The following is a 25,898-nucleotide window of genomic DNA, read 5'->3' on the forward strand; positions in this document are numbered from 1 at the left end:
GTATCGTATATCGTCTCATAGCGTAAATTTTGTATATCGTTCCTCCCTCGTAGCAGGTAGGAAGTTGCCACCTCAATCAGGCGGTGCACTGGCATAAAATGTTTACTCTTATTTTGGTAATCCTATGCGGAAACCGTAACAAGTCACTCCCCATCATTGACGACTCATCGTAATACAGTCCCAGACCGGCGACACACATCGTCTTCGCCATGGATTCAAAGGTAATTCAAATCGTAATAAAGATAATATATAATGACTTGCCAATGTCTAATCCCTAATAACACGGTCAATATCTACCAAGAAAGTTGAATTAACAGCTTCCATGTCAAGCTAGCAGAAACTGGCTGCTTCTGTTGTTGTTCGCTGCCGTAGGAAGTTCCTGGTTTGAGCTTTAAAACAACAAGAAATAAGCCACTAACTTCCGTTGAACTTGTTTGAAAGTCACTGCTCAATCCACATGGGTCGTGTTTACCAGCTCCTGCTGTCGGTGGCGGTAACAGTGACCAACTTTGTGTCGGTAGTTAGTGAGCTGTCCTGGCTAGAAAATGAAGAGCATTGTCACTGTCAGACGGCTGGTGTGGCTCAAACGGGGCGTGTGTTGTTCTGCTAAACCGTGTCAGGTGATGAGCAGCCCAGGAGAAATCGCCAGAGTCTACAAGGAGCTCAGCCTGTACCCCTCTCTGAGCAGAGCAGATGTGGGACCAGTCATCACCTCCCAGTATGGAGGCAAATACAGCAACATCTACACAGGTAGGACTCCACCTGCCTATAGTAATGGTGTTTAGTTGGATCATAAAAGCTTTGTTGACCGGTTTAATTTGAACTGTACTCCAAGGGATTACTATAAAATCTGTAAAGCTGTTCCTGAAGCCTTGATACATTTAATTCAAAATAACCTGCTTCACTCGAATGTCACTTCAGTCCTGCCAATTTCAGTAACAAACGAGTACAAATTAATGGAAAGAAAATGTAACAATAGAGGGTTTTCACCGACATCACTTTCTGGGCAGTAACCCGGAAGCGCGGCCATGCTGGAGGTAAGCGGCTGTTGACACTGCATGTTTGAGGCTAGCAGATATGGGGTGCCAAGTGTAAAAATTTAGTATAAAAGTTGTAGCCAACATATTTTCATTATTTATCTCACTTTTCTCATATTTAGCATATTTTCCTACATTTAACCACATATATAGAAGTAAAAAAAAAAAAAGCACTAAATCTAAATTATAAATCTAAATTTAAATGTTTTATGTTATATCGAAATGTTAAATCTAAGTCTAAATATTTAATCTAAATGTTATATATCATATCTAAATGCTAAATCTTATATCTCAATGTTAAATCTAAATCTAAATGTAAATATATGTTTAAATCTAAATGTTTTATACCATATCTAAATGCTTAATCTTATATCGAAATGTTAAATCTAAATGTTAAATTTAAATATTAAATCTCCCGGCGGCGGAGATCAAGCGCGCGGTCATGGCAGGTGTACAAGCTGCACTTCACAGTACACTCCCAACACAACAGTGCAACACAGTTATTAAAATGTATTTTAATGCTGTAGTTTGGCTATGGAATAGCCTACATTGAAATTGTAATTTATTCAGTCATGACTGAAATGTCTATGGCTAGCTAGGGCTAGGCCTAATTAGAGGGCTTTCATGCTGGGTTTTCACCTTACTATGATGCTTTATAATTTTGCTGTATCCCGTTTTGGCTGGGGAAACTCCTTTTTTTTTTTTACCCTTCTTTCCCGCCATCGTCCCATATTAGTATTTTTCCGTATATATCCCGTGTTTTAATGTATTTATAATTAAAAGATGAAGTGTCATTAAGTAATAAGGTGTAAAAACAAGTATTTGTTTGGCTATTATGCTTTATCATCTTGCCTTCTTTTCTGCAAGATTCTTACTTTTGTCTTTTGATGTAGAAAAGCTTTTTTGCTTAAGATTTGCTTTAGATTTATTGAATTAAATTCATTCCATACTTTTCCTCTTTTTTTTTCTAGAATGGAGCCAGCGTGATTTGGAGAGGAACGAGAATGTAAAGTTTTGTAGGCAGTACATCGTGTTCCATGATGACAAGTCTGTGGTCTACTCGGGCGCTTCAGGAAACTGCACTGAGATCAAGGGAGAGTACGTGAATAAATTTTCAAAATTTTGGCCACAATCATTGTCAAAGCCTAATTGATCAAACAGTTGCTTCATGTCTTATTGATTAATCAGAGTGCTGAGTAAAGACTCTCCGTCTGGTGACATGAAGGCAGTGGTCAGAGAGAGTTCTGTTAAAGGAGAGGACAAACAATTCCTGGAGGTGTGTGGCTGTCAGTGGTTCTGTTTATTGTTTCATAGAATATAGAATATCCTTTTATTGATTAGTTTATGACATAAAGACTTTGTTGGGTCTTTGAATACTGTGTATACTCCTTACTAAAAAAGTGTGATATGTTATTGTTTACGATATATCATCAAAAACATTCTCACCAAAAAGAATGTTATCCCACGATAGAAACTATAAATTCCCATGTTGGAAATTAGCAGGGGCCACTGGCCATTTGTCCCAAAATTTAGTCAAGAGTGTCCCTAAAAACCTTGTTCCACGAGTCAAATTTCCCCCAAGTTTTGAAAATTAATTGAAAATTGCCGAGTACATTGTTATCGTAGGAGTAGCAACTCCTTTGTCCTAGAACTTGCCCTAGGCCATTAATGCAGCACTAATGACAAGTATGTTTTTTCATAGGGGCAATGTCAAGGATTTGCAGTCTACTTTTTTTGGAGCCAAAATGTTGAGGTCAAGGTCGCACCAAGTGTCAAAAACCAAAATTTTCCATATTTCTACGAATATTTATCGTACAAGTTTGATAATTACATTTATGAAAAGCTCTTCTCAAATGGAGCATTTAATTTAATTGGACCGAAGCTGTACGACCTACCAGTAAATAGATTGGAAGGGGTCAAAGTTCATGATGTTACAAAAAATACTTTTTTCCGTATACCTTGTCACAAATTGAGGTACAGTGCTCAGACTGGTACCATTGAGCAACATTTCCTTTCAATGTGAGACCTTGACCTTCACTCAAGGTCATATTTAAGGTAAAGGTCTGTCTTCTGTTTTTCCTGCATTATTAGTTTCAATTTAATTAGTAAAAAGAACAAACTTGTCAACACATCCAAATACAGGTTGTCATTTTTGACAATTTTTAAAATTTTCAATTGCCAAATACGTATTTGCCTTGCGAATACAGGTCTCGCCTAGTTTGTTTACTGTTTTTATTTATTGTTACTGTGATAAATACTAAAAATGATCGAGATAATCTTTTTCAGTCAATATCGCCCATCCCTACTCCTTACTCTAATTTCTTAATGTTTCAGGTCTGGAGTAAAAACATCAAGATGAAGAGCATCAATCTAAGTGCCTTAAAGAAGCATGGCAAAGTCTACGATGATGGTGAGGTGGCTTTTATTTGAACAATTAATCCTTGTTAAGCTTCATGTTACTATTTGACATTGGTAATAAAATAACGGGGTTTGTTCTCAGCCCAGTTCGGGTGCTTGGTTTGGTCTCACTCGGAGACTCACCTCCTCTATGTGGCAGAGAAGAAGAGGCCAAAGGCAGAATCATTCTTTCAGGTTTGTTAATAAACGCGTAAAGAAAGTGTGTTCTTAAATGATTGAACTTAGAAAAAATATTTAAGTAGTGGTATTGAACTATGGGATAAGTTTTTTTTTTTTTTTTTTTTTTTTTTTTTTTTTTTTTTTTTTTTTTTGAACTATGGGATAATTTTGCTCTCATCTTTGTAGAGTGTAAGATTTTTCTTTTATTTATTTTTAACTTAAATAAAGTTTAAATTTTACCAATGCTGTACACTCAAATTGCTTCGTAAGTTTATAAAAGAGACATTTCTTAAAGCTTTTATTTGGTGTCGTCTTTCTGTCAATCAATATTATATTTTTCATTAGCTACAGCCTTGTTAGTATTAATGGAATATTAAGGCCTGAAAGCAGGGTTGTGGTCGATAAAAACGCCTCGTCGCCAAAGGCTAGCAATGCAGAGCAGCAAGCTAATCCTAACAACCCAGCTACAGAAGGTGTAACAGTGGACGACTTGCTCCAGGCTATTGTAGCTCTCAAAACTGAGCTGAAACAAGACAACAACAGAGTGAGACAGGATATCACCTCTTTACATCAGGAGCTAAGCGGCAAACTGGATACGATGGCATACATGAGAGTCCTGACAAACCGAGTGGAGGAAACGGAGTCCCGGGTGGGGCATGTTGAGGACCTGACAATGGATTTGGCCCTGGCGCTGACTGAGAGTATAAAGTGATAGAAGGTCCTTCAAGACAAATTGACTGAACTGGAGTCAAGATCTCGCAGAAATAATATCAGGATCTTTGGAGTAGACGAACGAGGAAAGCCAATATCGATGACGCAATTTGTCCTAGATTTACTTCAGCGCCAGCTACATCTACCAGCAGATTTGGACCTTAAAATACAGTGAGCCCATAGAGCCCCCACCAGGCAGCCCGGTGCCTCACCAAGACCTATCATAGTCAATTTCCAGGAATTTACTACTAAAGAGATGATATTAAAAGAATCATGGAAAAAGGGAGTAATCCAAATAAGCGGCAGGAACATCTACTTTGACCACAACTATGCATCAGAAATTGCCCAAAAGCGCAAGGAATACCGAAAGATTAAAAAGACGTTGAAGGAGAAAGGCATACGCTTTCAAACGCTGTACACAAACGTGTATACAGCACCGCACGCGAAGCTGCGCTGGAATTACGGAAGCGAGGACTCGAGGTGGAGTTGCCGGCTGAAACGGAAGAAGGCACAGAAACCTGGCTCCAGAAGTTACATGGATGGCAGCGGGAGGGTCAGACTTCCAGGGAGCACATACCAGCAACAGTGCAAAGGGCAAAAGAGAGACTGAAGAAGTTTCAAAGAGGTATAAACGAAGCTCTCCCCTATTCACTGACAAGATGGCGATACAACATTGGCTATTAAGAATGGAGGTGATTCTATCGCCTCTCAAGCCTTTCATAGGGCCCCCCTTTTTCTGGAGAACTAGCCCTAGACCTCCCAATGGGGTCATGGTGGGACAATTTACCCACTCAATGGAAGTCACAGAGATTGTTGAGTTTGTATTCTTTTTGAAGTTTTTGTTTTTAGTTCATGTGTGTTAGCGGGGTCTACTTTCATTATGCTCATTAAACATGAGTGGCTTGGGTGAACTAAACATTCTCATTCTCATTAAACTTTTAAACATCTTAAAATATTTTGGAGAAAAATCAGGCTATAAATTAAATATTACCAACACTTAAGTCCTCTGTATTAATTATTGCCCAGCTGAACCAATCAGGGAAAAATACAAACTTAAATGGGATTCTGAACAAATTAAATATTTAGGGATTTATATGATGCGCGAACTCAATACATTATATGAAGCTAACTACAGTAAAATTAATGATGTAATACAGAGTGATCTGACAAAATGGACAAAAATTTTAGATTTTAGTTAGAGGATAGAGGTGATAAAGATGAATCTGCTACCCCGATTGTTGTATTTATTTATCTCCCTACCAGTTCAAATACCCGACCCCCAGTTTGCTAAATGGGATTAGCAAGTGACTAGATTTGTATCGAAAGGGGCAAAACCAAGAGTTAGGTTTAAAACGCTTCAGCTGGAGAAAATGAAAGGAGGACTCGCCCTTCCGAATTTCAAAGAATAGTTTTTAGCTGCCCAAATGAGGTATATTGTATATTGGTACTCACCAAAGTATTATTCTAAATGGAAACAAATTGAAATGAACTATATCCCTATGTCCCAACCTCAATCACGGCTTTTTGACAAAACTAATACACAGCTAAAAGAGGGGAATCCCATTGTTGAAACAGCTATTAAGCTTTGGAGGGACACTGCGAAAAAAATTCAAATTTGAAGGTGTTCTGATTTCGGAAGTGGTCAACTGGACAGTACATTTAAAAAGTGGATTGAAAAGGGAATAACTGCAGTGTGCACGCTAATCAAAGGGACAGTGTTTAAAACTTTGGTGGAAGTAAAGAGGGAATTTGGCTTGGACAACTCTGATTTGTTTAGGTATTTCCAATTACGGCATTTTTATAATTTGGAGATTAGGACCCACCTCTCACAAGAGGGCTGTGAGCTGGTGGAAATGATGACGGGATCATACCAAAAATTACCTTCAAAAATTCTATCAATACTATATAAATGTCTACAAAGCTGTAATGGCACTGACTCATTGTATATCAAAGAAAAGTGGGAATCTGAATTACAACTCAAATTGTCAGTGGATGAATGGCACTCTATCTCTCTTTTATAACACACTTCCACCAGCTCAAGACAATGGAGAGATTTTGGCTGGAAGAACATTATAAGGTTCTTTATCACACCACATATCAAAAGTAAGCAGCTCAAAAGTCCTCAACACTGCTGGAGGCTTTGTGGCAGTATGAATGCCAACCATTCCCATGTGTTTTGGACTTGCCTCAATGTCAGATCCTTCTGGGTAAACATTGCAAAAGTAATAGATGAAATCCTTGGCTATGTGATTCCCAATCTACTGTATGTACTTTGGACTACTATCGTACTCAGCTATACGATCTGAGGATTTGTACCTCTACAAAGTTATGTTGATGGCTAGCAAAAAAAACATAACAAGAAACTGGCTGAAAAGTCTCACTTTAACTTTGTCATAATGGAAGAAATCTATGTGATGGAAAAAATGACTCACTACATAAGACTGAAATCTGCTAATTTTGACCAGAAATGGACAATCTATAAGACCCAAGTGTAAATATGAATCTTAGTTATAATAATACCCTGATGTTTTGTTCTGTTTTTTTGATGTTTTTTGTAAATTGCATAAATAAAGAGTATAAAATAAATAAATTATGATTGGAAAAAATATGTTGCTGTTGTAATCATATTTGAGTTGTGTTTGAGTTAAGATATTTGCCTTTGTAATTGTAATTTGCATGGAAATTATATAAAAAATGTCAACTACAATTTCATTAATTGCAGAACTCTGGAACCATGTTACAGTTCTATTGTTTACACATACGTAGTTAACAATTATAAAAACATGTTTCAGATCAAGTTTTCCCACAACCTGTCATCATTTTACCATTTAAAAAAAAAAAAGAAATCTAGGAGTAAACTGACAAAAGGTTCAGACCCCCACACCAAAAATATTGATTTTACAGCTGATTTAAGACAAACCGGCGCGTTATCATAAGAGATGCTAACACAAGAGGAAAGATATTGTTAGTTATTTATTTCAGGCTAAGCAATTGTGATTCATTGTATTTGAGAACGTAATTGCATCAAATTAAGTAATAATTGTATTTTTAGTTGTAATTTGGAAAAAATGCCGGTCACCATATTCGTAACTGAGTTGTAATTAAACATGGATAATTGAAGAGAAGACGTAATTGTAATTGAAAAATGTGATTTACCCCAACCCTGCCTGAAAGAAAAAGCTGCTTTTTGTCCCGAAGGTAAATTACTTATTAATTTATAATTTAAATTAACACCAAGTTACTATAAGTGGTGTTTACCAAGCCTCTTGCAGTTATGGATGACGACAAACTCAATAAATACTAGAATATTTGCATTTCCTGAAGAAAATACAAGTGAGGATGCTGGCCCGTGTCACACTGCATTAGTTAGCATTAGTATAAATTTGTATTAGCATCAGCTAGCATTAACATTGGTATTAGCATAGCATTAACATAGCCTAATGTTAGCATTAACCTAGCATTAGCCTAACGTTGACATTAGCGTGACATTAGCATTAGCCTAGCATTGGCAATAATCTAGCATTAACTAAATGAGCAATAAGGTTAAAAAAGTTTGAAATAGTTTGAAAAAAGTGTAAATGGGTTAAAAAGGTTGAAAAAAAAAGTGTAAATGGGTTAGAAAGGTTGAAAAAAAAAGTGTAAATGGGTTAAAAAGGTTGAAAAAAAGTGTAAATGGGTTAGAAAGGTTGAAAAAAAAAGTGTAAATGGGTTAAAAAGGTTGAAAAAAAATTGAAATGGTTTGAAAATTTTGAAAAAGTTGAATAGTCAAAATCGGTTGAAGAATGGCTTGGGATGAAGGGCTTAAAATTTACAATAGAAATGAATGGGAAAGAAAAAATGAAGTCAAAGTCAAAAAGTTTAAAAGTTACAAATTATAAAAGCGATAGCATAAATCTCGGAAACTTTCTGAATTTTTAGTTAACGCAGACGGAATAAAAAATGGATAACATCCTCACTAATGAATGGGATGAAATGGAGAGAAATCTAGAATCTACAGACCAGCTGGAGCAGGAGTTTAAGATGTCAGAGAGTCTTTAGTAGTTTGACCCACATCTGTCTCTTTTTGTAGACTGAGTCACCAGAACTGTCTGGGGTTGGAGATGAAGAAGACACCATTAGGACAGGGAAGAAAGACACAGTAAAGGTAATCACATTTTCTAAGGAGTACTGATGATTTATGAAATAACATGTTCCCTTTTCTTTACTGCAGGGGGAGCAGTTTGTCTTCCATGAGGACTGGGGAGAGGCTTTGGGTGATAAGAGCTGTCCAGTGCTCTGTATTTTGGACATTGAGGGGGATTTTGTCTCTGTTTTGGATGGCTTGCCTGATGACATTTCACCGGGACAGGTTGGTGCAAAAAATAATGCAATGATGATCTGCCTTTCACAGATATGTTGGTATTGTTTGACTTTGTTTTTAACTCCTAAGGCATTTTGGGCTCCTGGTGACACCGGGGTGGTGTTTATAGGGTGGTGGCATGAGCCGTTTAGACTTGGCCTTAAGTACTGCCCCAACAGGAGGTGAGTATGCGTGATGCTGAATAAAGACACGTCAAATGCACACGTTTATTTTACTTTAATGAGCCACAGACTTACATGCTTTTCTCCCTCTTAGATCAGCTTTATTTTACATGGACCTCACTGGGGGGAAGTGTGGTAAGTGAAGTCTGGCTTGCTTCTCTTAGGGGTCTATTCTCCCGTCTGGACTTAAGCGCTTTTTTGTGCGTCTGCGGTTACGTGCTTCTCTCCTATGCGTATTCTCCAGTCCAGGCTGTTGACACGCCCACAGCGCCTAATGTAGACCAAAAGCGCGTATGTGTGAATGAAGGCGGGTTGAGGGAAAGGAGGCAGTGATGTAATTTTTTTGGGCTGTCTAGAAATCACAGAACCTGGAGTTTTTTCAACGCTTGTAAATGTCATTGAAATGCGTGAAAATTATAAAGTTCACTTTTAATTTGAAATGACTTCATTGATAAACAATGTAACAGGTTGATTTGATCAGATTATTGCAGTGTGACTGAGTCACAGTTAAAATCTCTTTCCTTAATCATCATCACCATCATCATCATCATCGCTGTAAAGCGTGACCAAGTTAGATGCGCTGGATATATGAGGAAATAACCCTGCCGCAGAGTGGCCTGCTTTAGTACAGAGGGATGTTTGCAGTGAAACAGAACTATTGGCTTTACGCAGTTTTAATTATTAATAGTTTAAAGTGACCTGAGCTGAGCTTCATTCAAATATGTGTGGGAACAGTTTGTGGTCCATCCTTATCGCATATGACACAAACTGTGACTTAGACATAGTATGAAAATAGTTGAATCACTGTGACCAACATGGACAGAAGTCTGCGTCTGTCAGAGTTTTAATTAATTGCGCAGCAACAGCTGAGTGATCACAGCTGCTGCTGCATGATGCACGAGTCCATGTGGCTTCGAATGTAACAGTCCATTTTTCTAGTGCAATATAATGTTTCACCTTTTCGGAGCGCTGCACTTATTCCAGGGTTAGAAGCGCGTAAGAGGAAAAGGACTTACGCACACCGGAGAATGCCCTTAAAGCCAGATTTGAATGGGAACACCCACATTTCAGGGCTGCTCCACCCAGTGCGTAACTGGGATGAAGGCGAGTAGTGACTGACTTAAGTACAGGGGGAGATTAGCACGCAGGCAAAAACAGCGCCGCTGCGTGGCTTTTTGAACTTACACACATGGGAGAATAGAGCCCTTAGTAAATAAAATAATGTATGTTTAAAAAAAAAAAAAATGATTCCTGATTCTAGAATCCAGTTAAGTGCGGGTTTAAAGGCCTTCATTTATCAACCTTGCGTGAAAACGGGTGCAAATTTGATTGCACATTTGCTTGTCGACGGGACCAATGTGTGATTCATGAAACATTTGTATCTGACCAATCCCAGTGTACAAATGATCAGATGTTGATAAATTAATCTGAGTTCCATCGTCATTAATTTGTTACTTCGTCATGTTTCGGAGGCCCCGCCCACTGAGATCAAACACGAAAAGAAGCTTTTCCAAGATAAAAATCGGCATCCTCACATTTGGGATGGAGCAAAACAAAAATGTGCTTTTTGAATGCATGAAAACTGGAATTTAAGAAACGCATTTAAACACACTGTGGAAGAGGATCAGCTACTGAGCAGATGACGTCTGCCCCCCTGTGTGCACTGAGAACAATTTCACAACAGGGATCCTGGAGACACACGCATATAACATTTATATCAGCCTTATTCTCACGCTTCAGACAATAAATATCACATTAAAAGAAATTAAGTATCAAAATGCTTTAAAAGCCTTAAAATTACTCTTAATTATGCCTTCAGCCAATTTCACCCATAATTCATCACTTTACTGATTACTGCAGCACATCTGTAAAAGTTTAAGGAACTATTTACATTTAAAAGCATGAATGAGGTCCTATTTCCTCCATACAGCACCTCTCCAAGAGTTTATTATCAGGGTTATACGATATTCCGTGAAAGGAAAACCAAAAAAGTGGTATCAGTTATAACTTGGGGATTTTTTAAATTCATTTTATTTTGTTTAATTTGTTTTAATAATCTGTTTTAATCTGTTCTGTACCACAAATCCACACACTCAGATTTACATACGCGAGGTCTGATTGTAGCATACGTTAATGTCAGAATTGATAAATACCGAAGCTTGCGTGAATATAATAATAATAATAATAATAATAATAATTCATTGGATTTTATTTAGCGCTTTATCATGGACACTCTAAGCGCTTTACAGAATTAATGCATTATTCTTTTACTCCACACTTAGTGGTGGTAAAAGTCTATTGTAGCTGCCCTGGGGTAGACTGATGGAAGCGAGGCTGCCATAGTGTGCCATCGGTTCCTCCGACCAACACTTACTCACACACTACATTCATACTAGGCAATGTGGGTGAAGTGTCTTGCCCAAGGACACAATGACAGGTACAATGAAGCGACTGTCCCCCACTGGCACCTGGAATTCTCAGTGGTCTCCCATCCAACTACTAACCAGGCCCAGACCTGCTTAGTTTCGGAGATTTAATGAGATCGGGCAATGACAGGCTGGTATGGCCACGAATATATGGTCGTATGCTCATGAGGGCCAAAGTGTCTGTATAGTGTTAAAACTGGGTAACAAAAAAAAGTAACAAAAAAAAAATTTCATTTGATTTCACTTTATGAATCTTAAAGCCTTGATTAAACTTATGGCACAGCAAAGCACATTAACATATTCATACGTTACAATGCACATACTAATTCACACTTATGGTCTTTTTTTAAGAAACATTATATAACCAAGAGTTATTGAATCATCAACGTGTGAGGAGACTCTGACCTAAATATTAAAATTTAATAAGAAAAAAAAAGATTGCACAAAGGTGGAGATGAAATTGCTGATTTACAATTAACTTCTTTTTTCTCTCTCGTGTCAATCAGAGCAGCTCTCATCAGGGAAAACCTCAGTATGCTCCCCACGACTGAGCCCGGATCAGTGCCGCATTGCCTACCTTGAATGTTCCGTCTATGGACCACACATGCAGTGCAGCAAGCTCTGCATGGTAGGTCATAATAAAAACAAAAGATCACATGTGAAACTTATTTTCTCACACTTTTAAAATTGTGTTTTGTTTGCTGCAGACCTGTTTTACTTAATACATTTAGTTGTTTTTATTAGTTTGGCTATGTTTTCCTCTTTGCTTTCTTTTTAGTATGACTGGTATACTAAGAAGACCTCAGTTGTGGTGGATGTGATAAAGCGGCCTGGAAAAGGTAAAACGTTTTTCCTCTTTTTTTTTTTTTTTTTTCATTTCATTTGTATTCTATATAACCAGTTAAAGGTCCAGTATTATGCTATTTTTCATTCATCTCCATTTATTCTAAGAACCCCAACAACATAGTATTTGAGTTTTATTTTCCCAAACTTGCCTCTTTTCTGTAGTTTTAGCCCTTTCAAAAGTCAGCAGCAGTAGTAGTAAATCATTAACAGGCTTCCTTCTCCTCCCTACATCTACTGACCACAGGAATAGTCCATTTAACACAATAGTTAATTGTTTTGTCCGACTGCTGTGTCGCATTGGGTCATAAACACATCAGATCATCCCATAAAGGCAATATGAGGCGGTGTAACGGCTACTAAAATAAAACTCATTGTAAACGGTCGCTCTGCGCCACAGGGAAGTAAACTCTCAACTATCAGCTGAGTCAGCTGTTTCAAAACACTCACATGAGCTGCTAGTCTGCTTTCTTCTCCTCTTCATTTTTCCTGGTCACAGAAATAGTCCATTGCATCGCATTGGGTCACAAACATGTCAGATCATCCCATTAAGGCAGTGGTCTCCAACCTTTTCAAGCCGAAGATCCCTGACCTCCACCTTGGTGACGGCAAGACATTAAAAAATAATGAACCCAAAATGCTATTTGTAACTCGACAAAAACATTAATAAGCCATAATGTATATGTGTTATTTTTTTATTTTGTCATGTCCTATGTTTCATTTATGTTCTGGTGGTTTTGTTCAGGCATCTAAACGGGCAGCTATTGTTTTTTACACCGTTGTATTTTGGATCGACATAAACAGAGGGAAAAAGTGCGCTCGCAAAAGTTTTCAAAATAAAATACTGCGTGTCCTAGGGGGAAAACACCGACTTTTCCGGACCTCCAACGAGCCCATTTCAGACTCTATCTGAAAACCGAGCACATAATTGGACTTAGGGGAATAAAACCTGTCCGCTGATACCACATTTTTGAAAAAATTAACACTTTTTTTTTTCAGCAATAAAATTAAGCGTTTCGGCTCTAGCGGACGCAATTTGGACACCACCTGAAAACCAAGCACATATTTGGACTTGGGGGACCATACCTTTCCGTTGATATCATGGTTGGCCTGATTCAAAATACCATCTCATCACGTCGTTTATCCTTTACATCAGTGAACTAATGAACAGTTCATCACTGTTGTTATGCTATGGCTGTGTGCTCTCTGACCGGAGCAACTGTGTGGATAAGATGTCCCAGCAATCACACTTTCATACACGGGAGAAGCGATCTACAGGGAATGTTTCAAAGATCGACCAGTCGATTGTGATTGACGGGTTGGCGACCACTGCATTAAGGCAATACGAGGCGGTATAACGGTTACTAAAAGTGAAACTGTTGTGAGCGCTCTTCGGTTTATCTATTTACTAGATTATCTATATACTGAACGTAAAGATATTAACGAGAGGTGCACCGATTGCAATTTTCTTGCCGTTCACCGATTTTTTTTTTTTTTTTTTTTTAATAGCCTGACCTGCCGATACCGATTTTGGCCGATCCCGTTTTTTTATATAACTGACAACATGCACCTTGAATGTTCCAATCTTATTTTATTGTAAAACATTAAACAATACCTGTGAAACATTACAAACTTGTTGTTTTAACTGCACATGAGGTAGTTATCTCAAATATAAATTAAAAGTTTAAAACATTGCTGTCCAAAATACTAAATTATATCACTTTCTTTAGTCTTTCATTTTTCACTTTTTAAAAACAACCTAAACGTGTCCAACACTGCAGACCTGTTTGGAGCTCTTTGCCAAATATAAAGTGCACAGCATCATTTTGGTTTTACAAATAAAGAAGATCACAGGGTTTGGGGTAGGTGATAAAATAACAATCTTTAGGACAATTTAACAAAACATCTTAAACGACCAATAAAGGGTCCTGAGTTTTAAGTTTCCTTGTAGAACAAAAATTTAAAAAAATGTCCAAATGCAGCAGCTTTGTGGATATTTAAATATTATTCTAAAAAATAACTTGTCACAGCGTACAGGATAAAAGCTCATAAAAGTTAAACATTCTACAGAAATATTAAAGTGTATCATGTAATATTTTCATAAGTCAACGGGTAATGACAGAATGAACATGGCACAGGTTAGTTTTTTTTCAGTCACTTGTTCATTAGTGGAAGGTTTTTTAAAAAAAAATCCAAAGCCTTGAACTCCATCATTTCCCTCGTAGTAACTTTGCTCTTTTCACAGACAAGCACTCTCAACATACTACCAGCTCTGTGCCCCCCTAGCTTTAGCTTTAAACACTCGCTTGATTACTAGCATCAAATGCTGCATACTGAGTAGTGTGGTGGTTTCTTATAAGGTGAATGAGGTAGCGTTTTTTTAACAGCTGCATCAAGACTTATTTCCGTGTTACAGGAATTATAAATTGCCATCCTTTGGTCTTTTTTTGTGTAATACTGCTTAACTGCCGAGATGCTAAGCTAACCGTGCTCCGAGTGTTGTTATCATCCCGTTTAACAGAGGCATGCACAGCAAGCACATACATACATGAGCTGGTGGGTGGGTCTGTCAGTCATTTCACATCAGAAGAGGACAGTGGCTGACTTTATGACTGAATTTAAGACCTTTGCGGAGGTAGAAAAGAAAGGTGGAAAAGATTGTTTTTTATATGCTAGTGTGATGGCCGGGCCACACAGAGGTAACAGCTCCTAAATCATTTGATGATTGCCACTGACATTATTCTCTGTCCCTTTAAGAACAGAGGTGGTGAGGGGCTGGCCTGGAGAGAGCTGGAGGCGGCCTTAAGTGGACCAGACCATTGCAGAGGGGGACTGAGGTTAAGGGGGCTGTGTTTGTCCCTTAGTTTTGGTTGTTTATCCCCTGTGTTTCTCCTTATTTATATTTGGTATGGTCCAAACTGTATTTAAGTTGACTCCTGTCTCATTTGAGGCAGTTGGTTTTGTGTGAGTTCTTGTTGCACATGCTACCTCTGTTCTTGGCCTGTGTTAGTCTGTGGCCAATAAAGCACCTTTTTTGGAAATGTAACGCTGTTGTCTCCTTGCCTCACTGCTTGGACCCTAACAATTGGTGGCAGTGGTGGAATCAGCCAGTAAGGACAAGGTTTTTTTTCTGTCTTCATTGATCATTTTTTGGATCATACCTTCAATTTTTTTTTGGGAATGCCCGTGAGAGGAAGAGGACAACCCCGGAAAGAACCACATGGAGTAGTAGAAAGAAAAGACTCTGAAGGAGAAATGGAGGAAAATAGAGATTCTGGAGAGGTAAAGGGCACTGAGGAAGAAGGGGAGGAGCCAACACTCTCAAGACCTAATGGCCATTCTTCAGACACACATGGGGCAGCAGAATGTTCGAGAGGTCAAACAACAGCAACAATTTGCAGCTCTGGAACACAAGTTTCAACTCTTGCAGTTAGAAGTGAGTAGTAAAAACACCGATCCACTATCAAGTAGAGAGCCAGGATCTGAATCTTGTCAAGCTGACTTTTCTGATGCACAGGCTAAAGCAGAGCACATGTCTTCCTCACAAACTCTGACTGGTCAGTCCCACACTTGTCATGAACCTAGAATGGAAAAACTAACAGATAATGATGATATGGAACATTTTTTGATCACATTTGAACGTATCGCCCTTGCATGCCGATGGCCTAAATCTGATTGGGTATTCCATCTAATTCCATTATTAACAGGGAAAGCAAGAGGGGCATATGTGCATATGGATTTTGAAAATTCACTTGACTATGTACAAGTAAAATCTGCAATTTTGTCAAAATATAATATTAGTTCAGAGACCTACAGGCAGAGATTTCGCTCTCTTGAGATTCATGCAGGTGAGAGCCCAAAGGAACTGTATGCACGGCTGAAAGAATTGTATGTGAAGTGGATTGAACCAAAAAGTAAAACCATCCATGATATTGGTGAAGTGATTATTTTGGAGCAATACTTGAGAATGTTGTCCCCTGAGCTTCAGGTCTGGATTAAAGAACGTGACCCCAAAACTGCCCTGAAGGCAGCGGAACTGGCTGTTGTTTTTGTGGCTGCGCGAGAGCAAGGACAAACATGGAGCCGTGAAGAAAGGAAGATGACCTGGGACTATGATTCGGCTCCACAGCGCCACCTAGGGGCAGAAGGTGTGAGTAAACCTCAAAATGTTGAAAATCAATCAAGGCGGCCACAGAAATATTCTGGGAGAAAACCTATCTGCTTCCTTTGTGGGATTGAGGGTCATATAAAACCGATGTGTCCCAAAAATACAGCTAAAATGACCCAAATGTGTTATGCTCCCTGGTCGCAAACTGAACTTTCAGTAAATAATCTCCAAACTGTGAAAATGGCCAACATTGAAGTGAATGGGACTGCTCTAAAAGCTCTATTGGATTCCGGGAGTGACCAGACTTTGATTCATAAAGAACATGTCCCTTTGAACCAGATAAATGTGGCAAATACTATACCCATTTGTTGTATACACGGAGATAAGAAAAATTATCCTACAGCTGATTTGTATCTAAAGATAGACGACCAAACTTACTTGCTGAAGGTTGGCATTGTGGACAGTTTGCCATACCCGGTAGTTTTAGGCCGGGACTTACCAGTGTTATTTGATTTACTGGAGAAGGATCAAAGCCAAACTTGTTGTGCTGCTTTTACTCGTGCTCAAGCTCAAAAACGTGAAGAGACTTTTGATCTGCTTAGTGCTTTGCCCTTTTATAATGAGGAGTTTGAGACAAAACCTGGAAAGGCACGGAAATCACGGAGGAAGAGAAGACAAGAAAAGTTTCAATATACAATTGTGACGCCTATCAAAAATACGGAACCAGAGTTGTCTATTGATTTTGAAATGCCTACAGATATTGTTGAAATGCAAAAGTCTGATCCATCTTTAGTGCCTCTTTTCCAAGAAGTTGGAGCAGCAGCCGGAGAGATGTTCGAGTATATACTGGATAATGACATACTGTATCGCCAGCAGGGGACAGTACAGCAACTGGTTGTCCCCCAAGTGGTGAGGAGTACAATACTCAAATTGGGCCATTCAGTGCCCTGGGCTGGTCATCTTGGTAAGCACAAAACAGCAGCACGCATTCTTCACTATTTCTATTGGCCTGGACTCCACAAGGATGTAGCACAGTTCTGCCACAGTTGCCCTCAGTGCCAAATTACATCACCAAGAATGCCCTCCAGAGCTCCACTCCAAAACATGCCAATTATTGGAACTCCATTTGAACGTATAGGAATGGACATTGTTGGGCCTGTTGAAAGGAGTAAATCTGGCTATCGCTACATGCTAGTTATAAGTGACTATGCTACCAAGTACCCAGAGGTCTTTCCATTGAAAAATATCAAGGCGAAAACTGTTGCTTTCTGCCTGGTACAGTTTTTTTCACGAGTTGGGTTTCCTCGAGAAATATTGACAGATCAAGGCACTAACTTTATGTCCACTCTGCTAAGACAGGTGTATCAGCTCCTTGGCATCAGACGTCTGAGGACTACACCATATCATCCTCAGACTGATGGGCTGACAGAGCGCTTTAATCAGACCTTAAAGCAGATGCTCCGGAAATTTGTCAACAACACGGGCACAGACTGGGACCAATGGCTGCCATACCTCCTGTTTGCCTACAGGGAAGTACCCCAGGCCTCCACAGGTTTCTCTCCGTTTGAACTTTTGTATGGGCATGAGGTACGTGGACCACTCTCATTGCTCAGAGAGATCTGGGAGGAACAGGAGGGGAGGGGGGAACCTGTTAATGTGGTCTCATATGTTGTGCAGATGAGGGAGCGCCTGGAAAGGATGAGCGAACTGGCTCAAGCACACATGAAGAAGGCCCAGCAGCAGCAGAAGTCCGGGTATGACCAGTCAGCTCGTGAGAGATCGTTCAGCCCTGGACAACAAGTTCTTGTGCTTCTGCCGAGTGAAAACGATAAGCTGCTGGCTAAATGGCAGGGGCCAGTTAAGGTGATCAAGAAGCTCGGTCCGACAACATATCAGGTTGAAGGTCCAGGACAGCGCCACTCAAATAAAGTGCTGCATATAAATTTACTGAAAAAGTGGGTGGAGAGGCCTGGAAGGAGTGTGATGCTAATTAGAGGAGTGGAAGAAGAGGAGGAGGTTGAAGAGCAATACCTTCCATCTGCAGCTTCTGGTCAGGACTTTGATTTAACATACCTCCCACAAGAACAAAGAGGCCAGGTGAGCACACTTTGTAAAATGGATGTTTTTCAGCAAAACCCAGGAAGAACTGATATTGTTGAGCATGATATTGTACTCCAAGATTGTGCTACTGTTAAAAGACTCAGTTACAGGATTCCTGAGCGCCTGCGGATCTCGTTAAAGAAGGAGGTTGACCTAATGCTGTCCCTGGGGATCATTGAAGTTTCGAAAAGCGAGTGGTGTAACCCTGTGGTTCTGGTTCCAAAGAAGGACGGAACCATAAGGTTTTGCATAGACTTTAGGTACCTTAATTCTATATCACTCTTTGATTCCTATCCTACACCGAGGATTGATGACCTGCTTGAACGGCTTGGGAAGGCCAAATATCTGACAACTCTAGATCTCTCTAAAGGATATTGGCAGGTTCCCCTCACTGAGCGGTCCAGGAAATTGACCGCCTTCCGAACGCCATGGGGACTCTTCCAGTTCACGGTGATGCCCTTTGGATTACATGGTGCACCAGCAACCTTTCAGAGACTTATGGATCAGGTACTCAGGGAATTTTCAAGTTTTGCAGCAGCATATTTGGATGACATTGTCATTTACAGTTCAAATTGGGAGGAGCATATGGACCACTTGCAAGCTGTTCTGCAGTGTTTGCAAGCATCTGGCCTTACTGTAAATCCAGCCAAGTGTGTCTTTGCAGCTTCCCAAACTGAGTACCTCGGACATGTCATTGGGGGTGGAGTGCTGCGGCCGCAGGTAAACAAAATAAAGGCTTTGGAATCTTGTTCCCTGCCCCAGTCAAAGAAGCAGCTGCGCTCCTTTCTGGGGATGGCTGGCTTCTACCATCGCTTCATTCCCCAGTTTTCTGCTCGGGCGGCAACTCTGACTGACCTGACAGGATCTCGGAATCTGAACCACATACAGTGGACAAAGGAAGCAGTGGCAGCCTTTCAGGACATACGTCAGTCACTGAGTAAGAATCCAGTTTTATATTCTCCAAATTTTAATGATCTCTTTATTGTGCAAACTGATGCTTCGGAAAGAGGACTCGGAGCTGTCCTCTTGCAGGGACCCCAGCATGATCGCCACCCACTGGCCTACATTAGCAGGAAGTTGTTCCCCCGTGAGGTTCGATATTCAACAGTGGAAAAAGAAGCTCTCGCCATCAAGTGGGCCCTGGATTCTTTCCGATATTACCTTCTCGGCCGTGAGTTTACCCTGGAGACGGACCACAAAGCCTTACAATGGCTCAAAAGGATGAAAGATACTAATGGGAGAATAACACGGTGGTATCTTGCCCTTCAGCCTTTTTGTTTCTCCATTCAACACATCCCAGGAAAGGATAATGTAACAGCAGATTATCTCTCTCGCTGGGGTAGCGAGAGTCCTGAAGAGGGGGGGTGTGTGATGGCCGGGCCACACAGAGGTAACAGCTCCTAAATCATTTGATGATTGCCACTGACATTATTCTCTGTCCCTTTAAGAACAGAGGTGGTGAGGGGCTGGCCTGGAGAGAGCTGGAGGCGGCCTTAAGTGGACCAGACCATTGCAGAGGGGGACTGAGGTTAAGGGGGCTGTGTTTGTCCCTTAGTTTTGGTTGTTTATCCCCTGTGTTTCTCCTTATTTATATTTGGTATGGTCCAAACTGTATTTAAGTTGACTCCTGTCTCATTTGAGGCAGTTGGTTTTGTGTGAGTTCTTGTTGCACATGCTACCTCTGTTCTTGGCCTGTGTTAGTCTGTGGCCAATAAAGCACCTTTTTTGGAAATGTAACGCTGTTGTCTCCTTGCCTCACTGCTTGGACCCTAACAGCTAGGATCGGCTGATCGCCGATTCCCCAAAGTAAGAGAAATCGGCACAGACCGATCGGCCGACCAATTAATCGGTGCATGCTTAATAATAACTGTAATATCCACCTGCCTTCGCTATGTTTGTTTTATCTGTGAGGTAGTTTGATCACCTGATTGAAATGACCAAGATCGTTATCAAGCTTCTGCAGACCTTGATAGTGAGTTAATCATTTGAATCAGGTGTGGAAGAGGGAAACATCTAAAACATGCTGGATAGGGGCTCTTGAGGACCAGGATTGGGCACCCCTGCTGTAGATAGTAGTCGCCATTATTGTTGGTTTTTTGCCCCCTGGTGGCTTTTCCACATACAAATTTACAAATCGGAACATGTGACAACAGTATATGGAGAAAATTCCTAAAGGAGAAGTACCTTTTATTTTTAGGTACTTTTTTTTTTTTTTAGTTTATTTTTATATATCATAAAATATATAATGAATTGCAATTTTCTATTCATTTCATGTAATTTTAAGGAAGAAATACTATATCGGGCTATGTATTCCTGTCAGGACATAATTGTACCTACACTATATCGTGATATAAAATGTTCTCCATATCGCACAGCACTATAACCAGTTCTATGCATGTTCACCGTTGTGATTTCACAGATGGCTTCACTGGCATCTACAGTTCTCAGTTGTCTCCTCAGTGCTGGTCAGCTGATAGTCAGCGGATCATCTTCGCTTGTCCTCAGCGGAGTCGCAAGGTACAGCCAGCAACTGACGAATCATGAGAACATTTTTACAGCAGTAAAATAAAACCTCAAGAATTGTAAGCTCACATTTGTATCTATGACAAACTTGTTTTTTGCCTTCAAAGGATCTGTTGATGGTGGATATCAACACTGGCAGCATCAACTCACTCACTGCAAGTCAGTCATCATCTAACAGCTTTTTTAGGGTTGATAAGTTTTAGATTTTTTAGATTCATTTATTTTTCCCACTACCTTTGTACATGTGGAGTTTGCAATATGTGAGGGTGTATCCAACAAAGGTTTTTGATTTCAGAGTCGGATATTGGGAGCTGGTGTCTGCTCAATATAGAGAGAGATCTGATGGTCGTCAGCTGCTCATCACCAAACTGCCCTCCAAGTCTGGTTCGATCAATGTCTTTGTTCTCATAATTTTGTTGGAAAGGAAATAGGTTAACTGTTGTCAACAAATGCTGGTGTTTTTGGCAGTATAAACTTGAATAGAGTTTGATTTTATTTTCATATGGTGGTGTCACTATTCATTTCCAGTGGGTGGGATTCCTTCCTGGCATCGATTCGCAGGAAAACGTCGACTGGGTCACTTTGGAAGACTCTGAGAAGTTGCAAGATGTTGATTGGCAGATTCTAACTTTCACCCCACCCTCAGAAGACGACAACAGCCAATACTGTAAGAGAGAGAAAAAAAAAAAAAAGGAAGTAATGACCCTCTTTTGATTTGTTTGTCTTTGGGGAAATGAAACTTTGTGGCCTTCGATTTTCAAATAAGGCTCACAGATGTGTCTGTTTTCTAGCGAACCTCGAATTTGATGCACTGCTGATCAAACCAAAGGAAGTAAAAGATGAAGTGAAACTGCCTCTAATTGTCACTCCACATGGTTAGTTTTGCTGTTTTTTTCCCCCATTACTTCTATTGTGCATCAAACAAAGACATACAACTTATGTTAGTTCAGGTGCTGCTATTTATGTTGGATTTGACAGTAGTAATAATTCTTCTCTTGTAAACAAAGCCTGATGTGTGTAGTTTACCTGGAAGTCCTTTCTAGCCAATCGGCATACATTCCTGTTTTGAAGCTTTTCTTTAATTACCTCCGCCAACAGCGAAGCACAGAAATGGCACGAAGCACAGAGTGGTATGGTTATGTACCAAAATATACATAATTCAAAAAAGAAGAACAAAAATATAACTGGACCTCACAGACCATGATTTGTAACAAGGTTGCAATATTTTAATAACTATTTGACAAATAAATATCAGTTATTTCAAATGCTAAAAGGTATGTTTTGATTATCAATGAATCTAACAGTGTATATAAAATCAATGTAGGACTACAACATAGGGTGGAATTCACATTATGGGTGGAAATTAGCTGCTTGTCGGAGGTCTGCACTCTTAGAGTGCTTTTTTAGTTATTTTTTTTATTTAGCTTATTTTGTTTTGATTATATTTTATGATTTAATAATTTTATTTATTTTTTGTCTTGTTTTAGTTAGCATAGAGCTCTGTAAGGTGTACAACATTTGTATTATCTTATCTGCTTTCTATTGCATAAAACCCCGAAAGAATTTTGTTGTTTGTCTTTCGACCCATCGTACGTGAAATTATAGGACGCTATAAGCATATTTACAAGAAAAGTACTAAATCAGTACAACCACTAATGTTTTATAATAATGTGCTTACTTGATTTATTAACCTACTTGTGGATAAAAGCCTCAGTGTAATGCTCACAGTCTGTGGTACGTATTTTTTTGAAAGGCTTGCATTATTAACTTTTATGATTAATTGTCTGAATTTCACCTCTTTCTATTTTTAGGAGGTCCTCACTCTGTGATTGTAGCCGAGTGGCTTTTGTCATCTGCTGTGCTGTGCAGGATGGGCTTTGCCGTGTTACTGGGTATGTTTGAACTTCAGTTTTTCTTTTTTTTTTTCGTTTGAGGAAACAGTAACTATAATGTATTGGAAGTCTGTGGTTCTAACTGCAAATATATTTATGCTACAGCTGTCTGATTCTTATTTCAGTATTTTTTTAAATGGAATTATTTGATTTCTGAAAGGGTTATTCCAGTAATTTTCTCAGTCTAGCAACTCCATGAAACGGAACATTTTTTCACACTATTTACCTATTACTGATGTTTTCTTCATGTATTCAGTAAACTACCGGGGTTCTATTGGATATGGCGAGGACAGTATCTACTCCTTACTGGGCAATGTTGGCACTCAAGATGTAAAAGACGTTCAAGTAAGACAATTCTCCTAAAAATAAACATTTAAAAAATACAGCTTAGTCATTATCATTAAACGCTGTATTTTCTTTCTTTCTTTAGATTAGCAAAAATAAAACATGCTAATTAAGGTATATTGGATCTGATTAAGTAATGTTTTTTTTATACAAAAGGCGTTGGCTGTTTTAAGTTTTGGTTGTCTTGGCTGTGTGAATTATTTTGTCTCATCGACACTGGCTTTTGTGTTTTTCTCTATTTCCGGTAGTTTGCCGTTGAAAGTGTCTTGAAAAGTGGATCCATTGATGAGCAGAAAGTAGCAGTCTCTGGGGGCTCACACGGTGGTTTTCTGGCCTGCCATCTGATTGGCCAGTACCCGGGATTCTATAAGGCCTGCGTGGCTCGCAACCCTGTCATCAACATGGCCTCAATGATAGGCAGCACAGACATTCCAGATTGGTAGGTAATTGAATAGAAACAAGTATTTTCAAGCCTGGTTCTTGTTTCCTTGATGTCAAGACTCAATTTAAAGCTGCAGTATGTAGAATCCTCTCTCCGCTCCGTTTCAAAACCGAAACTTAGCCTCCCGTACCGCGATCTTTTGTGAATGCTCTTAGCGACTTTTTTGTCAATCAAGACTAGTGACAAATGTATGGATTTTATTTTATGTTATTGGAGAATTTTCTGATGTTTTAGAGACCCTAACATGAGTGAATGTATCAATGTAGTTACTGTCCCGAGCAGTGGCTGCTGTTGTCAGATGGCCCCGCGAGAAAGCTCACACAGGTGGCTATGATCTCAGCTGGACTGACAACCATCACTCTGCATTCAGACTGTAAAATGAATCCACCTTGAATAAGCTTCTCTTTGGTTTACACACAATGTATCCCCTTTGTTGTCACCCTCCCAACAACACCAGTACGTGCGATGGACCCTGCGCAGTCACAGGGATCCGTGACGATGAAAAGCAGTCCGTTCTGAATCCTCATGAGTACGTTTTTGCCTTTAAACTGTTGCTTCTCCACCTCGCCTTTTTCTGCTGGATTTGCCATGTAACTGTTGTCTAACGCCGCGATGGAGACTTCTGCTGGAAAGTCCGCCGATCCACTTATGCACATGAACGTGCAGCCAATGGAAATACCCAAAACAGCCCATGGAGCTGTTTTGGGCTCCATGGGCTCCATGAGCGTCACGCTCCTAGATTTCTAAACTTAATTTACCAGGCCAGGAGAAGGAGCAAAGATTTATTGTCCACCTAGAACACTTCAGATTACAATATGCTGAAAGACGGTTATGGATTTTTGACCAAATGATGCCAAAAAAATGTACATACTCCAACTTGTTGGCCAAATCATGTAATGCTTTAAAGTAGGGGCAATGTAGAATAAAACATTGAACTCTGAAAGAGTAGATTTATCAGTGAAACGGCATCACGCAGAAATGAGACTGTAAACAACAAAAGAGACCAATGCACTAAAGTACATAAAAACTTTGAGGTTAAGAATACAATGATTCAGTCAGTGCACAGCCTGTGATATAACTGTAAAGGTAATTCCCCTAGGAATCACCATATCTATTGACATTTCACTATTCGCTCAAGATTTTGTATTAAATTAAAAAAAAATTAAAACGGGACTCAAAATTTGGATAATGCTAACAAGTTTGGCTCTATTAACTTTTTCAAATATATATATATATTTATTGGCAGATCAATGGGCAGTTTTGTACCATTATTTTACAGCCATGTATAAAAAGACAATTACAATTAGCAATACTGTTCTAACACCAAGCAGTAGTCCTTGTTACTCTGCTTCGTGTGGTTATGGGTGGGAGCTCAGTGCTTGGAATGATTTATGACCAGCAGAATGAAGAATATTTGCAAATGTCATCATGTGCTAAAATTTAGAAATTAATGCATACATTGCTCCAAGTTTTTAAACGGTGAGAATGCTTTTGGCAATAAATGTTAAGATAGATGGGTGGTCCCAGTCATTAATTTAAAGAGAAGAAAAGTCTTCTTTTGTCATATTGATGGGAAACTGTACTGGTGCAGGTGCATGGTTGAGGCCGGCTTTGTCTTCAACACCGACTGTCTTCCTGATGCTGCTGAGTGGGAAAAGATGTTAAACATATCTCCAATTAAATATGTCTCACAGGTATGAATCAATTCACAGCAGCATGCTCATGCCCCTTTATTAACCAGTTTACTAACCTATCTTAATCCCCCATTATGTAGGTAAAGACTCCAGTACTGCTTACCATAGGGGAAGATGACAAGCGGGTCCCCAACAAGCAAGGGATTGAATATTACAAAGCTTTAAAAGCAAGACAGATCCCTGTACGGTAAGATAACTCTGATTAGCATGGTTTGTTATTGATGCTGTACAGATTTATTGCAAATACAGTACTTATTTTTCATAAAATCTCACATTTGTGTTTATTATGTAGATTGCTGTGGTACCCAGGGAACAACCACTCCCTCTCCAAAGTGGATGCTGAATCAGACGGCTTTATGAACATGGTTCTATGGATGATTCAGCACTTCAGTGATTAAAAGCAAATTGCAGATGTAAAAGGTTAGAGCTCTGAATGCGTCAAACAGATAAGGAAGCACTGATCTAAATGACTGTTCTGCAGACCATGTAAAGTACAAGCCAAAAGTGCGTATTACATTTTCTGTATCTGAAACTCCCTTTGACCTGTCTGTGAACCTAATCGCTTTGGTTGGTTTACACTAATTGGTTTTACATTAAAGCAAGTTTAGGCAAACACATACTTTTGATACAACTGTTTCAGTAAATTATAAAATTAATATTTGGGGGCATTCTGGCATCT

The 25,898-nt window shown here is 39.4% G+C and overlaps 1 protein-coding gene across 1 annotated transcript; it reads left to right on the plus strand.

Moving 5' to 3' along the window:
* The first annotated feature begins 133 nt into the window (after positions 1-133).
* LOC114466503 (acylamino-acid-releasing enzyme) lies at positions 134-25,898 on the plus strand. The gene is made up of 23 exons (XM_028451970.1): positions 134-221; positions 621-750; positions 2,009-2,135; positions 2,226-2,313; positions 3,372-3,447; positions 3,538-3,629; positions 8,395-8,469; positions 8,536-8,673; positions 8,755-8,846; positions 8,941-8,981; positions 11,779-11,900; positions 12,051-12,111; positions 20,743-20,840; positions 20,954-21,005; positions 21,142-21,230; positions 21,375-21,513; positions 21,638-21,721; positions 22,658-22,738; positions 22,995-23,083; positions 23,332-23,522; positions 25,117-25,219; positions 25,300-25,406; positions 25,512-25,898. Exons 1-23 carry the CDS (start codon positions 210-212, stop codon positions 25,615-25,617), a joined length of 2,193 nt encoding a protein of 730 aa, XP_028307771.1. The 5' UTR covers positions 134-209; the 3' UTR covers positions 25,618-25,898.

The sequence above is a fragment of the Gouania willdenowi genome, chromosome 7, assembly GCF_900634775.1.
Source record: "Gouania willdenowi chromosome 7, fGouWil2.1, whole genome shotgun sequence".
Lineage (NCBI taxonomy): Eukaryota > Metazoa > Chordata > Actinopteri > Blenniiformes > Gobiesocidae > Gouania > Gouania willdenowi.

What these genes read in the sequence shown, in the direction of transcription:
- LOC114466503 (XM_028451970.1), top strand. An exon ending in ATGACATTTCACCGGGACAG is followed by an intron (nt 8,674 to 8,754) that starts GTTGGTGCAAAA and finishes TTAACTCCTAAG; the next exon opens with GCATTTTGGGCTCCTGGTGA. An exon ending in GATAAAGCGGCCTGGAAAAG is followed by an intron (nt 12,112 to 20,742) that starts GTAAAACGTTTT and finishes GTGATTTCACAG; the next exon opens with ATGGCTTCACTGGCATCTAC.